Here is a 14,461-nt window from a genome sequence, read left to right on the forward strand (position 1 = left end):
GCTACGAGGCCACCTCCCATTGTGTCCAAGGGGTGTCATGGGTCAGACCTGTCACCAGCACTCGGCTCATTCTCCCCCCTTCCCACTGCTCTCTTCAGTTTACACTTCAGAGTCTCCGTGTGCCAGTGCCACGTAGAAGAGCCATGAGCTCCCTGAAGCAGAAGAGCCATGAGCTCCCTGAAGTCTACAGGGTGAAGGTGTTGGAGAATTCCCCACAGCAGGCAGAGGCCAAGACAACACTGTTGATATCAGGCTCCAAACCCAGTGACATCACATCTAGGTGACCCCTACATTGTTGCCAAGGCAACTGCCATGCATTCCCAGAATCCACCTGGCTACCTCCCACTTTTACCTTCGAGAGGCTATGCCACCACCCATATAAATAGGCAGAGCCCCCTGACCTCACTCTCCTCTTCTTCTTCTCCCATCTTCTTGCCCCTCCACCTTTGCCCTATCTTCTGAATAAACCTCACTTGGAACCGTTTGGTCTGGTGTGGTACAACATTGGTGTGTTGGCTGCAAACCAAAGACTTGGGAAGTGTGACTATGCAGCCACCCGCCGCAGCTGCTGCTGGCTGCGGTGACCGTGCAGGACCACTGCCACTGCCACCACTGCCTGCAGCCACTGCTACACCATGTGGACTGTATCCACTGCCACCTGCCATCACCGACCATGTGGATTTCCACCCGGTGCTGTGAGGCTCATGGAACTTCTACCATGTGAGCTGTGCCACAGCGGCCCCCCACTTGGAGCTAGCCTCTGCCATGTGGATTAGGCAGCCAGACAGGCCCTACACAGAGCTCACGGTTCCAACTTTCCTGATACCAGACTGCGGAAGCCCACAAACACACATTGGCATATTGATTGGTAAGGGGCTTCCAATTGGCGGGAGGGACCTTAAACCAAATGACGCCTCACCAGCCTTACCTGGGCTGAGGGGTTGGCATTTCAATGCCCCAGTCCATATGACTGGACTCCTGGCTGACCTATGAGTTAGGACTTAGGCCCTTGGGTGACTTCCTTTCTTGAAAGCAGTTCACAAATCCCCCAAGCTCTTGCAGCAGCTGAAAAATTCCTGGTACCAGGTTGAGCTGCTTTCTGGCAATTTCCAGGAAATTGCTGCCATAGCTCCTAGAGATTCTCGTTACGACCTGAACTTCTAGCTTGGTTGTCTGATCCATTACCAACTCTTCTCGGGACGCTGATACAAATAGTTCAGTGACAACCCCCATCACCCAATGGGCACTAAACTGTCTTCGACTGTACCCACCAGACATCCCACTGGGTTATCTTCTGAAAAATTTCAAATCTCTAAAATTAATGCCTGATTTGAGGCCTTCCAAACTGATACACTTCTGCAATAAGGTCTGTATTCAGTACCCTTTGGATAATGGTTCAAAATGGCCACCTAATGGCACGCTAGACCTGATCATTTTAAAGGGTCTTAACACATACTGCCAGCAGTCTGGTAAATGGAAAGAGGTTCCCTATATCCAAGCATTCATCTACCTTCGCTCTAATCCTTCTGTGTGTTCTGCCTGTTCCCCACCCCAGCTTCTCTTAGCCATGAAACCTACTCAACCCCCATTAGATGACACCACACCCTTAGATCCAGCTGACGAACCTCCTCCCTTCCATTGCAGACCTGTTTCCATGCCACTGAAAACCCAAACTGCTGCCTCAGTTTTTTCTTCTCACCAGGATACCTCAGAGTCTACTAGCCTGACCTCTCCAGACCCCTCCCATCCTTCTGTGCCAGCTGCAGGCCACTCTAATCACCCTGCATTGGTGCCAACTTTACCCTTCCTATCACGCGTTCTAAGGCCACAGCCAAGCCCCCAATTCCTTCTCCTCCAGGGACACCTAAACCAGCATCTGTTCTTCGTCTAAGGGAAGTGGCGGGCATTGATGGTCTGGTCAGAGTACATGTTCCTTTCTCACTGAGTGAACTTTCTCAAATAGAGAGCAGACTGGGTTCTTGTAGCTCTAACCCTTCCGCCTTTATCAAAGAGTTCCAGTACATCACTCAGTCTTATAGCTTGACTTTCCATGATGTACATATGATTCTCACTAACAATGTACTTCCTGATGAACGCAGGCCAGTTTGGGAAGAGGCAAAAACACATGCGGATCAGATTCTTCAAACAGATGGAACATATCCAGTCGGATCTGAGGCAGTTCCTGACCAGGATCCTCGATGGGATTATAATTCCGCAGGTGGTATCTTAGCCAGAGATAGATTTATAACATGCCTTTTACAGGTCTAAGAAAGGCAGCCTTAAAGCCAGTAAACTTTGAGAAACTCCAAGAGGTTGTCCAGGACAAACAGGAAAACCTGACTCAGTCCTTAGAACGCTTCACAAAGGCTTTATTGCAGTATACTAATCTGGACCCTGAAAACCCAGAAGGTAAGCAACTTCTGATGACCTACTTCTTTTCCCAGAGCTCCCCGACATTAAGCTAAACTTAGGTGATTGGAGAGGGGACTCCTAACCCTACAGGAAGAAGTCTTGGTGCTGTCCTTCAAGGTGTACCATGAGAAAGCCCGAAAACAGAAATACCACATACTGGCAAAGGCTATCCGACCAGCCTCAGCTGCTACCCCAGACTCCTGGTCTTTGAAGGCTAAGGGACCACCAGGCCCCTGCTATAAATGTGGTCAACAAGGCCACTGGGTAAGGGCTTGCCCCAACCCCAGCAAGCCAAGGGGACCATGTCCTAGGTGCCATCAGAAGGAACATTGGGCTGTCAATTGCCCTCATGACACCCAGAATAGAGGGACATCACTCTGCTCCCAGAAAACCCTTCAGCTGACCTTCTAGGCTTGGCTATGGAGGACTGACGGGGCCCAAGCTCTGTCGACCCAACCACGCCTATGACCAGCAGGGAGCCCCAGGTAGCTATCATGGTATGTGGACGACCCATCTCCTTCCTCTTGGACACTGGGGCCACTTACTTGGTCCTGATGGAGGTTTGGGGACCCACTTCACCTTTGCGTTTTCTTATTGTCGGGGTAGGAGGACAACCTTACCTTCCTCATCAGATTCCCCTACTTAGTTGCATTTTTAGGGGTTTACCTCTCACCAATTCCTTTTTGGTAGTGCCTACATGTCCTGTCCCCTTATTGGGAAGGGATCTTTTAGCTAAGTTCCTTTGCTCCTCCGATTCGCCTAAACCCAAGCTCAAGCCAGCAGTTCCTCTACTCCTCCTTCTAGCCAGTCAACCTACTAACACTAACATGTTATTTCCCTTATCAGCTTCTCAGGTGGACCCCCAAATCTGGGATGTCCAGAACCCCTCTGTTGCTAAATGTCATTCTCCTGTTGTCATCCAGTTACTGGACTCTACCAGGTACATCACCCAAGCTCAATATCCTGTCTCTCTTCAGAGCCTCAGGGGACTTAAGCCTATCATTTCTGACCTCTTAAGGAAAAAACTCCTTTGCCCTACCTCTTCCCCCTTTAATACCACTATACTAGCAGTTAAGAAACCTAATGGTACCTGTCGACTGGTTCAAGATCTCAGGTGCATTAACTCTGCAGTGGTTCCCTTCCATCCTGTTGTAGCTAATCCTTATACACTTCTTTCTACTATCCCCTCAGGGACTTCTCATTTCTCAGTCCTAGATCTCAAGAATGCATTTTTCTCTATCCCTCTAGACACCCAGTCACAGGACATATTTGCCTTTACCTGGACCGATCCTGACACCCACTTTTCTACCCAACTTACCTGGACTGTTCTACCTCAGGGATTTTGGGACAGCCCACACCTTTTTGTCCAGGCCCTGGCTTCTGACTTGCTCACTTTATCTCTCCCCAGATCTAAGACTGTACTTTACGTAGATGATGTCCTTCTCTATAGCCCCTCTCTAGAAATTAGCCAAGCTGACACAGCTGCTCTTCTAAATTTCCTTTCCTGTCGAGGCTACAGGGTCTCACCTTCTAAAGTCCAACTGTCCACTCTTCAGGTCACCTATTTGGGACTAACAATTACCCCAACCCACAAGGCTATTATCTTACATAGAAAGAATCTGATTCTGTCTCTAACTGTTCCTTCTACAAAGGAAGAGATTTTATCATTCCTAGGAATGGCTAGCTTTTTGCGTTCCTGGGTTCCTTCCTTTCCCCTACTTTCTTGCCCCTTATATGAAGCAGTGTTAGACCCCCATCCACGAACCTCTTCTCAAACCTGTTACTAAGCCCTTTCAAAGGCTCCAATAGGCTTTCCTTAAGGCCCCAGCCTTACATCTCCCTGACCTGACTCGTCCTTTTTCCCTCTACGTAACTGAAAAGGATGGATTAACCTTGGAGTCTTAGGTCACCAACTGGGACCATCTTTTGCATCTGTAGCATACTTGTCAAAAAGACTAGATCTAACCATCCATGGATGGGCACCTTGTATTTGTACCTTAGCAGCTGCTGAATTCCTTATTAAAGAATCAAAAAAACTAACCCTGGGATCGCCTGTAACTGTCCTCTCTTTTCACAACCTAACTTATAGTCACAGCTCCTAACTTATAAAGGCTTACAGACTCTACCTCCCTCCAGGGTTCTTTCTCTTCAGGTAGCTCTAATAGAAGACTCCACCCTCACCTTTCAATCATGCCCACCTCTCAATATTTCCAATCTTCTTCCTCGACCTAATACTGACTACTCCTTATCTCACTCCTGCACTGAAACCTTAGAGGAACAGTTACCTCATCCTTCACACATACAGGAGGACACATTGCCTCAAGCCATTTTTACCTGGTATACAGATGGAAGCTCCTTTCTTCGTGAAGGGGTCAGGAAAGCTGGCTATGCCATAGTGTCAGACACCAAGGTGGTGGAGGCACAGGCCCTTCCTGTTCATACCACCAACCAACAGGCTGAATTAATAGCCCTTACCCATGCCTTCCAGCTGGCACAGGGACAATCCCTCAACATCTGCACAGATTCCAAATATGCTTTCCATATCCTCCTGTCCAATGCTGCTATCTGGAAGGAGCGCAGGTTACTTACCACAGAAGGAGGATCAGTAACTAATGCAAACCAAATTATGGCCATGCTAAAGGCCTCCCATCTCCCCACAGCTATTGAGATTGTCCACTGCAGATCCCACCGGACGGATGACTCTATTGTCTCCAAGGGAAACAACTGAGCTGATGAGGCAGCTAGAGCTGCAGCCCTTAGGGGCCTAGACTCACCTCACCTTTCCCAGGACATTCTTACACTGCAACCCACATTCTCACCTACACCCCCTGACACTCATCAAACTCTGTCCTATCTTCACCAACTCTTTCATCCTAACAGCCAAGCGTTGTCTTATTTTGTTAAGACCCACCTAGAGCCTACTCCTGAGGACTTAAGTTTCTTAAAATATATCACTGCTTCTTTCAAAATCTGTCAGATGTCAGATCCCAACTCAAGGTATCGTAGAACCCCTTTTCCTACCCATCAGGCTAGAGGTTCCCTTCCTGGAACTGACTGGCAACTTGACTTTACCCACATGCCTGCTGTCAAACGTGCCAAGTACCACCTGGTCTTGGTGGACACCTTCTCAGGCTGGGTAGAGGCTTTTCCCACAACTAACAAAAGGGCTCAGACAGTCTCTGACCTCCTCCTCTGAGAGATCATCCCCCAATTTGGTGTCCCAGCCTCCCTCCAGTCAGACAATTGTCCTGAATTTACTTCCCAAGTTTCTAAAATTCTATCTAAGGCCCTAGATATCCCGTGGCATTTTCACATTCCCTACCACCTCAAGTCTTCAGGTAAAGTAGAGAGAACTAACCACTCTTTTAAAACCACTCTTGTCAAGCTGTCACAGGAACTTCATCTTGACTGGGTAAAACTCCTACCTCTGGCTCTTTTCACACTATGAGCTCTCCCTAAGCGGCCTCTCCTCATCTCACCCTTTGAATTCACATATGGGCATCCAGTCCTAACTCCTGATCTTTCACCTAAGTGTTCCCCCCTCCCAGACCATCTGCTCACCCCATTACTTTGCCATCTCTGTTCTCTCTTGTGGAACTTTGCTGACCACCATCTACCTCGACCACACACTGTCTCCTGTCCACTGCCTGTCAACATTGGAGACTAAGTCCTTCTCTCCCCTCCAGATCATTGGCCCTCACCTCTCTCTCCCAAATGGCAGGGCCCTTTTAAGGTAATTCTTGTGACCCCTACAGCTGCTAAACTTGAGGGACTCCCTCATTGGGTCCACCTGTCTCACCTCAAGCCTTTCATCCCTCCACCTAAAATCTACTCTTCTTCATACACGTTGACCCTAACAGGAGTGTGCTCTGTTAAGCTCCAGAGGATGTTGAGATCACCCACCTTGTCCTCAATCCCAGGAAATGAGACTCCACTCCAGCAGCTCGACCTCACTGGACTAGACATGGGTTTCTCATCCTCCCCCTGCTGCTCGTTTCTATCCAGGTCAGCCCTTATATCTGGAGGTTCGAGGTTCAAGAGACCCCCACAGATAACAAACAGTCTTTCCAAGTGGGGTCAGGAAACTGTTCCATAGCCAGATGCCAGGAACCGATCCAAACTGCTATCATCCTTATGTTATCTCATCTAAATATTATGTTCTCTACACTTGCTTTCTCTTTGACCAGATAGAAGATTACTGTAGAAACTGACCAGACGATTATGGGGGCTGCCCATATTGGTCTTGTCAGATACATATGCTAGGATCACAGACCAACCATTTCTTCTACCAACACTGCAGGACACTCGTTTCTACATACGAGACTCATGGGATTCCAGCTGTGGTGCTTCAGAACCGACGGGGGCTAGATGTCCTGACAGCTAAAGAAGGTGGTATTTGCCTGTTCCTCCAAGAAGAATGTTGTTTTTTAGGGAACGTTAGACCTCCGGTTCTGAGATTTTTGAAAACCCCATATGGAAGTAGGTACTCCCTTTTGTAACACCCTTTCTAGTCAACCTCCTGGTGTTATTATTTCTAACTAAACTATTAATCAGTTCCTGTTACAGGATTACCAGCCACTGTCCACAGAGGAACCTGAGGCACACATCTACCAAGTAGACCCCGATGGTGAAAGCCAGCTACACCCCAAAATGGACTATGCCCCTACACAGGAGGAAGTAGTTTAAGAGACACAGCACCCCACTCCCCTTTCACCATCGGCTTCCCCTCCCTTTTTTCTTCTCTTTATAAGAAAAAGGGAGGTACATTGGTATCAGGCTCTGAACCCAGTGACATCACATTTAGGCGACCCCTACATTGTTGCCAAGGCAACTGCCATACATTCCCAGAATCCACCTGGCTACCTTCCACCTTTACCTTCAAGAGGCTACGTCACCACCCATATAAATAGGCAGATCCCCCTGACCTCTCTCTCCTCTCCTTCTTCCATCTTCTTGCCCCCTCACCTTTGCCCTATCTTCTGAATAAACCTCACTTGGAACCGTTTGGTCTGGTGTGGTCTGTCCTGAGCCAAGCACTACAACAAACGCATGGCCTCCTGCCTTGGAAGGGATTTTACAGGGCATCCCCTGTATATATGCTACAGAGGCGAGCGCCTGGCACCTTGCCCCTTCATATTTCTGCCAGCATGAAAGACAAACCTAAGACCATGAGAGGAGGTGACCTTAGACTGAGGCCTTGAGCAGCCAGCAGAACATGGTGGCCATGCCTTTAATCCCAGGAGGCCTAGGCAGGTGGACTTTTGCCAGCTAAGGCCAGCTGTGAGTCCTAAGAGAACCAGAGCGACATAGCGAGTCAGAGGAATAAACAGACAAGTAACAGCGACAAGGACAGCCTGGTTCAAAGTCCAGCTGGATGTGGTGGCCATGTCTTTAATGCCAGCACTCAGGAAGCAGTGACAGTCACATCTCTATGAGGATATTGTAGTTTTGCTTTTTTTTTTATTCAAGACAGGGTTTCTCTCTGTAGCACTGGCTGTCCTGGAACTTACTCTATAGACCAGGCTGGCCTCGAACTCAGAAATCCGCCTGCCTCTGCCTCCCAAGTGCTGGGATTAAAGGCGTGCACCACCACTGCCAGGCCTTGTTTTTTGTTTTTTAAGATAGGGTTTCTTTGTGTAGGCCTGGAACTCGCTCTGTACACCAGGCTGACCTCAAACTCACAGAAATCCACCTGCTTCTTCCTCCATAGTACTGAGAATAAAGGCATGCAGCACTACTGCTTGGTGGATTTCTGTGAGTTAGGGCTAGCCTGGGGTACAATATGACAATATTGGACAATGGGACTAAAGGCATATGCCACCACCATCCTGCTCCTATCCCTAAGAATATTGTGTCAGCACTGAAATAAAAGTACCAGCAACAGAACCGGAAACAACAGTGCAGCCCGCCCGCTGGCGGCTGAGAGCACCAAGTGGAGCAAACGATGAAATTGCTCATTTAGAAGAAACTAAGGGAGCGTTAGAGATCACACCAACATTTTAAAAAGAGAGGGAGCAGATGCCACTCCCAGCACTCTGGAGGCAGGGGCAGCCAGATCTCTGAGTTCGAGGCCAGCCTGGTCTACAGAGTGAGTTCCAAGACAGCCAGGGCTACACAGAGAAACCCTGTTCCCCAAAATCAAAATAAGTAAATGAATTAATTAATTTAAAAAATAAGAAAGAGAGGGAGGGAATGTCAGAAAGTAGATAAGAAAGGGATAGAGAGAGGGTGGTTGTGACCTGAGGCGGGACCCTGAGGAGTCGGGCTCTCCTCAGCTTGCCTCTCCCCTCCCCCAGCCGCCTCCCGCTTTCTTCTTTTACTCTTTTCTCTAATCTCCAAGTAAACAAAATTCTATCTCAGAGAAAACATTATAGATCCCAGAGAGGAGGAAGCTCTGGCCTCACCTGAGCTGTCTAGGCTGAAAAGTTTGATTATGGGGTCTCTTGAGAGCAGCCAGAACTCGGAGATATTTTTAAAATTACATTTATTCCAGTGTGTGTGTGTGTGTGTGTGTGTGTGTGTGTGTGTGTATTAGGTGTGTTGGGGGCAGGTTGTGTATGCTACGGTGCATACACAGAAGGGTAAAAACAGCTCTTAGCAACTGAACTCAGGTTATAGGCTAGCCAGTCTTGATTGCAAGCACTTTTACTCACTGAACCATCTCCCCATCCTGTCTCTTCTTTACAAAGCACCCGGTCCCAGCTAGTTTATGACAGTATCAAAAGTTAGGCTCGGGCTGGAGAGATGGCTCAGTGGTTAAGAGCACTGACTGCTCTTCCAGAGGTCCTGAGTTCAATTCCTAGCAACCACATGGTGGCTCACAACCATCTGTAATGGTATCTGATGCCCTTTTCTGGTGTGTCTGAAGACAGCTACAGTGTACTCATATAAATAAAAAATAAATAAATCTTAAAAAAAAAAGTTAGGCTAATGTAGGCTCTAACCTCCCTCTTCCCACTGAGTTGTCTTCCTAAACTAGGCGACATCATTCCTATGCAACCTGGGTTAGATCTCACCTTTTTCTCCCCCTGGATCCTGGGGGGTGGGGAAGGGTGTCTCCTTACTCAAAGGCCAAGTCAGCTCAGCAGGACCCCACATGGTTTCTTCTCCCTGCTTCTAGTCTCACATCTTAGGCCTTTTGCACACAGGCTGGACTCAGCCTGTGGTCCCTTTCCTGTCTGTGCCCACACAGCTCATGGTACTGCCTAAGTCAGAGACTAGGGTGGTTTTTTTTGTCTGTGTAAACTGCTGCATCCCTTTGGCTGGAGGGGTGTCTGGCACACCTGAGCTGTGCACTAAATGTTTACACAGATGCAAGAATGAAGAACTAGACAAGGACAGTGGTCCCTCTGACAACCCACCAGGAAAAGGAATCCTGGCCTCCTTCTGCCTTCCCCTCCAAGACACCATCTACCTCCTGCCACAAGGCGGCAGCCTTCCTCACCTTTGGCAATTTTGATGTCCAGGGCGGTTCGGATCAGAGCCATCAGGGTGGAGTTGAAGTGAACTGTGTTGTCATCTGCTACAGGTAGGTCCATCCGCAGGAGTCTCTACAGAAAACGCCGGGTGAGGACAGTCATTCTTAGGCCCTACCAGCACCTCGCAAGCCAAATTCACCTGACCCAGGAAGCCCAACAAAGAACTCTGAAGTCGGGGCAACTCCCTCTATGGTCACCTTTGCCAGTGTAGAATTTCTCATTTCCCCTGTAAAGAGCGACAAAAGAATCCACGCTGCTGTCCCCACCTTGTCATCCCTTCTTTTTTGAAAACAAAGTCTTTCTCCTGCCTTGGCTTCCTGAGTAGCTGGGAATCCAGGGCCTGCCACCGTTTTAACTCAATTGCTTTGTTTGTTTCTGTTTTGAATATTGCCTGTGGGACCTGAGGTCCAGGGGTCCGGAGTTCTTGCCCCAGGTTCTTGCCCTGCTTCAGAGTTCTTCTCAGAGGTTCCCTTTCACGTCTACCCAAAGAGAAAGAGCAGAAGGCAGATGTCAGCAGCATGTGCGTGCAGCAGCCTTGAGGTGGGGTCCACGGCCACAGCCGCCGCTCCCCGCCCCCACCCCCTGCTCAGCCCAGAACGGGCAGATGATAGGCACCCAGCCGCAGCATTCCATCCTCAGAAGCGGCAGGCACCTCCCCACGCAGGCCCCTGGTGGACATGCAGCGAGGCCTACACAGAGCGGTACAAACGGGCACATGCAGACGGAATCTCGAGACTCATTCATAGCTCCGTGGGAAGTGACTGTCGGGGCTGGGGCTCGCCGGATCATGGCTGTCTGTGCAGTAGCAGGGAGAGGGGGCGAGGGGCATTCCTGAGGCCCAGGGAAGGAATTCTGTGTCCCAGACAGGGGTTCTATCCTGCTTGGTGGCTTGGGAAGGGGAAATGTTGGGCTTTGATATGCCATCGGCTGGGGGAGTGGGGCAAGTTAAGGGCAAGTCTGGGGCTCAACAGGGGATCACAGAGTAGGAACCAGTAAACCAAGGGCAGGGTAGGAAGTGGATGCTGGAGCGGGGCAGGGAAGGAGGCAGTGGATAAACATAAACGCCGGGCAAGCGTGCACTGCACAACCGGCTCTGAGCTGAGAAATCACAGATTGCTGGTGCGCACTTTAACAGCAGTCAGTCTTCCGCGGAAAACACGCTACTTTAAATGTACACAAAGGTGCCTCAGAGAGCATGGTGGCTTCATACAGAGATCAGGATAGGAGGGGACAAGAGGGACACTTGTGGGGAGAGGCTGAAATCTGAGAGGGAAACTGCCACACCCGGCTTGAGGTAGTACTGAAGGGAGAAGGGGCAAAGATGGAGGGGAAAGTTGGGATACGGAGTCACTTCTGGGGCATGGGGTTTGAAGGTCATCCCTGGCCATCTCGAGGATGAACTGAGGGAGCAGATGTCCTCCAGGGCCGGGGGAGATTCCAGGACAGAAGTCTAGAGGAGCAGCAATCTCCTCGCTCCCTCAGCTGGCATACGCCCCACCCACCCCCAGGCCCCTCCAAGGCAGCGTGCAAGGCCTGATTGGTGCACCACGTTCGGGGTTGGGGCGGCTGCAGCCCTCCTGCTTGCTCTGAAACAATGGAGTGGAGAGGCATGTTGGGGCATCTTGGGTAGATGGGTGGCATGGTTCAGGTGCTGGGGAGACAACTCCAGGGCAAGGGGAGGGGGAGGGGAACTCAGCTGTGAGAGGTGTCAGATCTCCCGAGCCCTAAGTCAGAGGTCAGCTTCAGATGTGGGTGGGGAGGCCAGAGCCTAGGGGCTCAAGGCACAAAACACAGTCTGGCCTGGGCCTGGGGGTGGGGTGGGGTGGGGTGTGTTTTTGGATGGGCAGAACATACAATTTGGCTTCCCAAGGGTGGTCACATGGGTGCTAGGGGATTGGAGTGCTCCCTCCCCCTCCCCGTGGCTTGTCGGCCATAATGGAGTCTCAAAACACGCAGACACTCATCAGAAAGGACACAGCGCGCTGCTGAGAGTCGAGGGACGCTCAGGACTCAGTTACTCGAGAAAAGAAAAAAGAAAAAAAAGAAGAGGAATGTTGGCAGAAGACTCGTTGGGTGTTGTAGTCACCACCGAAAAATTCCCAGTTCTGGGACATCGGCGTTGGCAAAGATAGACTACCTTGTAAGCCACTCTGGCCGGGCACTTCTTCCCCAGACCCAGGGGCGGGGACATGTGTCTCAGCATCTGATACATGTCCGGGTAAGGCATGCGACCCCTGGCAGCACCAAAAACAAAAAACAGGACGGGTGGGTGGGGCAGAGAACCAAAAGGGTGAGGGGAAAGGCGGAGAAGAAACAGAAAAAAAAGAAAAAAAAAGAGAAAAAAAAAAAACAAAAAACCACACGAGCCGAAAAAATAGAGAAAGAGGCAGAGAACAATAAAATGGATATATTAAATAAATGGAAAAGAGGAGAAAAAATGGAAGAAAAGGTAATTAAAAATGATTATTTCACTGCTTACAAGCAGGCAGAGAGAGAGAGAAAAGAGAAACAGTCAGATTCCACTTGGGCTCCAAGCTGTGGCTCAGGTAGGAGCAGAGCTGGAGGGTCTTACTGTCCAGGGGCCAAGTGTCTGGTGTGGCTGAGGCTGGTCTCTGAGGGGGCCTGGGTGAGAAGCTAGGGCAGGGCATGGCCAGTGGGAAGGAGGGCTGGAGGCTTCAGGAGGCAGGGAGTGGGGAGGAGGGAGTTGGGATAGGGAAATGCAAAATTACAACTCCCCCAAGGGATGCGTCTGATTTGGGGGTGTCGTTGAGACCACGGGATGGGCAGCTTCAGCTACGAGCAAGCACAGATGTTCAGAAGGAACAAGAGAGGTATGTCCCATGCTTCGTGGGGTCTGCATGGCCGCATTCTGGAGGCTAAGAGTTTGCTAGTTTAATGCAAGAGAGAGAGAGATGGCTCTGTTTTTGAGAAATATATATATATGAAATATATATATGGAAGACCCCAAGCCACACTCATTCAATCGATGCTAGCAGGTTTTAGTGGAAATCAAACCTTGCAAGCAACCCTATGAGGACATTTCTTGCCTAAGCCGAGAGGGGGCGATATTACTCGCAATAAACTGTACATGTCCTTATAGTGAATGCGGCCGCTGAAAGGAGAAGAGAGGGGTTAGTGGAGGTCCTGGGTTGGTCCCCATGAGAAGGGCTTCCCAAGCACACAGTGAGACCAGGGAGATGAGGCTGAGGCCTCCTCTTTTGAAGGAGTGGGAACCTGGGACAGGTAGAGGCTTTGATTCGTTTACAGATATTTATGCACCTGCCCTCAGGGACAGAAGTTTTTATGGGGTGTGGGTGCTGGACATTCTAGGCCGTGGCCTTTCTACCCAGGGCTCCTTTGTGCATCTGTTTCCTTTGCCATTTACATGGCTACACTGGTGTGGGTGGGTATGTGGCCTAGAGGAGGGGACAGCATCCCACTGCAGTGACCTAAAATCAAAAAGGCAGAGTTTAAAAAGGCCCCCAAACCAGCCCCAGCAACATGCCTTGCCCAAGCCTCTCCAACTCAAGGAGGGCTTGTCTGGGGCTGCAGCCATGGGAGAGACAGACAGACAGCTCTCTGCATTTTCTTGTGGGGATCTCCTCCAGGCCCAAGGCCAAAGGAAGCAGAGCACAGACCACTAGGGAACACTCCCTCCCCCACTAACACTCTTTCAGCCCTGTGTCCAGAATGAACTAGAACCCTTGCTTTGCCACTTCAGAGCTACTGTCTCAGTCCACTCTACACAGTCTAAGATGTTGAGAGATTCTGTTTGTTAGCAGAGGGTGCTGGGGGTCTCTGTGAGATAGGGAAACTCAACCTTGCCTTCATCAGTAGCATGCAAGCTTCCCCTCCCCCATTCCTGTGTGATCCGCCCGAAGGCTTTTACTTTATTTCTCAAGGCGTGGGAGATGGAAATAAGGGCCTCAAGTAGGCAAGGCAAGAGTCTGCCACTCCACCACATTCTTAGACCGTGACATCTTGATTTTAATAAGAAATGCATATTTACTTATGTACATGTGTGTGTGTGTGCCTACAGCGGCCAGAAGAGGTCATAAAATCCTTGGGCTGGGTCTAAGACACTGAACCGGGTACTCTGCAAGGACAGCAAATGTTTTTCACCAGACCCATTTCTAAATTAAGAAATTACACTTTGTGTGTGTGTGTGCACGTGTGCGTGTGCGTGTGTGTGTGTGTGAGAGAGAGAGAGAGAGAGAGAGAGAGAGAGAGAGAGAGAACACGAGAACAATTTGTGGGAGTTGCTTCTCGTCATGTGGGTAGGTGCTGGTGACTGGACTCAGGTAGGCTGGCTAGGCAGCAAGTCCTTTACACACTGAGCCATCTTGGTAGTCCAGAAATTTTATATGGAAGTGGAGGATAGTGGTCCTCAACCTCCTGATCATTCTGCCTCAGTCTTCTAAAAGCTGGGATTATAGTTACATACTACCATGTTTGCCTCTTTTTGTAAGCTGCTGCTTTTCCTCCTCTTCCTCCTCCTCATCATTTGGTTTTGAAACAGTTTCTAGGTGCAGCCCTGACTATCCTAAAACTCTGTGTGCCACATGTTGGCT

General features: G+C 49.7%; 1 protein-coding gene across 4 annotated transcripts in view; it reads right to left on the reverse strand.

The window, feature by feature from the left end:
• Cacna1a (calcium voltage-gated channel subunit alpha1 A) overlaps positions 1–14,461 on the reverse strand; it is a 227,284-nt gene that overhangs the window by 18,700 nt on the left and 194,123 nt on the right. For all 4 annotated transcript variants that reach the window (XM_028755489.1, XM_028755490.1, XM_028755488.1 and 1 more), the window contains 2 exons: positions 12,906–13,002; positions 9,857–9,962 (listed from right to left, as the gene is read on the reverse strand). In XM_028755489.1, coding sequence (XP_028611322.1) covers positions 9,857–9,962; positions 12,906–13,002 — 203 coding nt within the window. The remainder of the gene's footprint in view (positions 1–9,856; positions 9,963–12,905; positions 13,003–14,461) is intronic.

The sequence above is a fragment of the Grammomys surdaster genome, unplaced genomic scaffold, assembly GCF_004785775.1.
Source record: "Grammomys surdaster isolate TR1022 unplaced genomic scaffold, NIH_TR_1.0 126063, whole genome shotgun sequence".
Taxonomy (NCBI): domain Eukaryota; kingdom Metazoa; phylum Chordata; class Mammalia; order Rodentia; family Muridae; genus Grammomys; species Grammomys surdaster.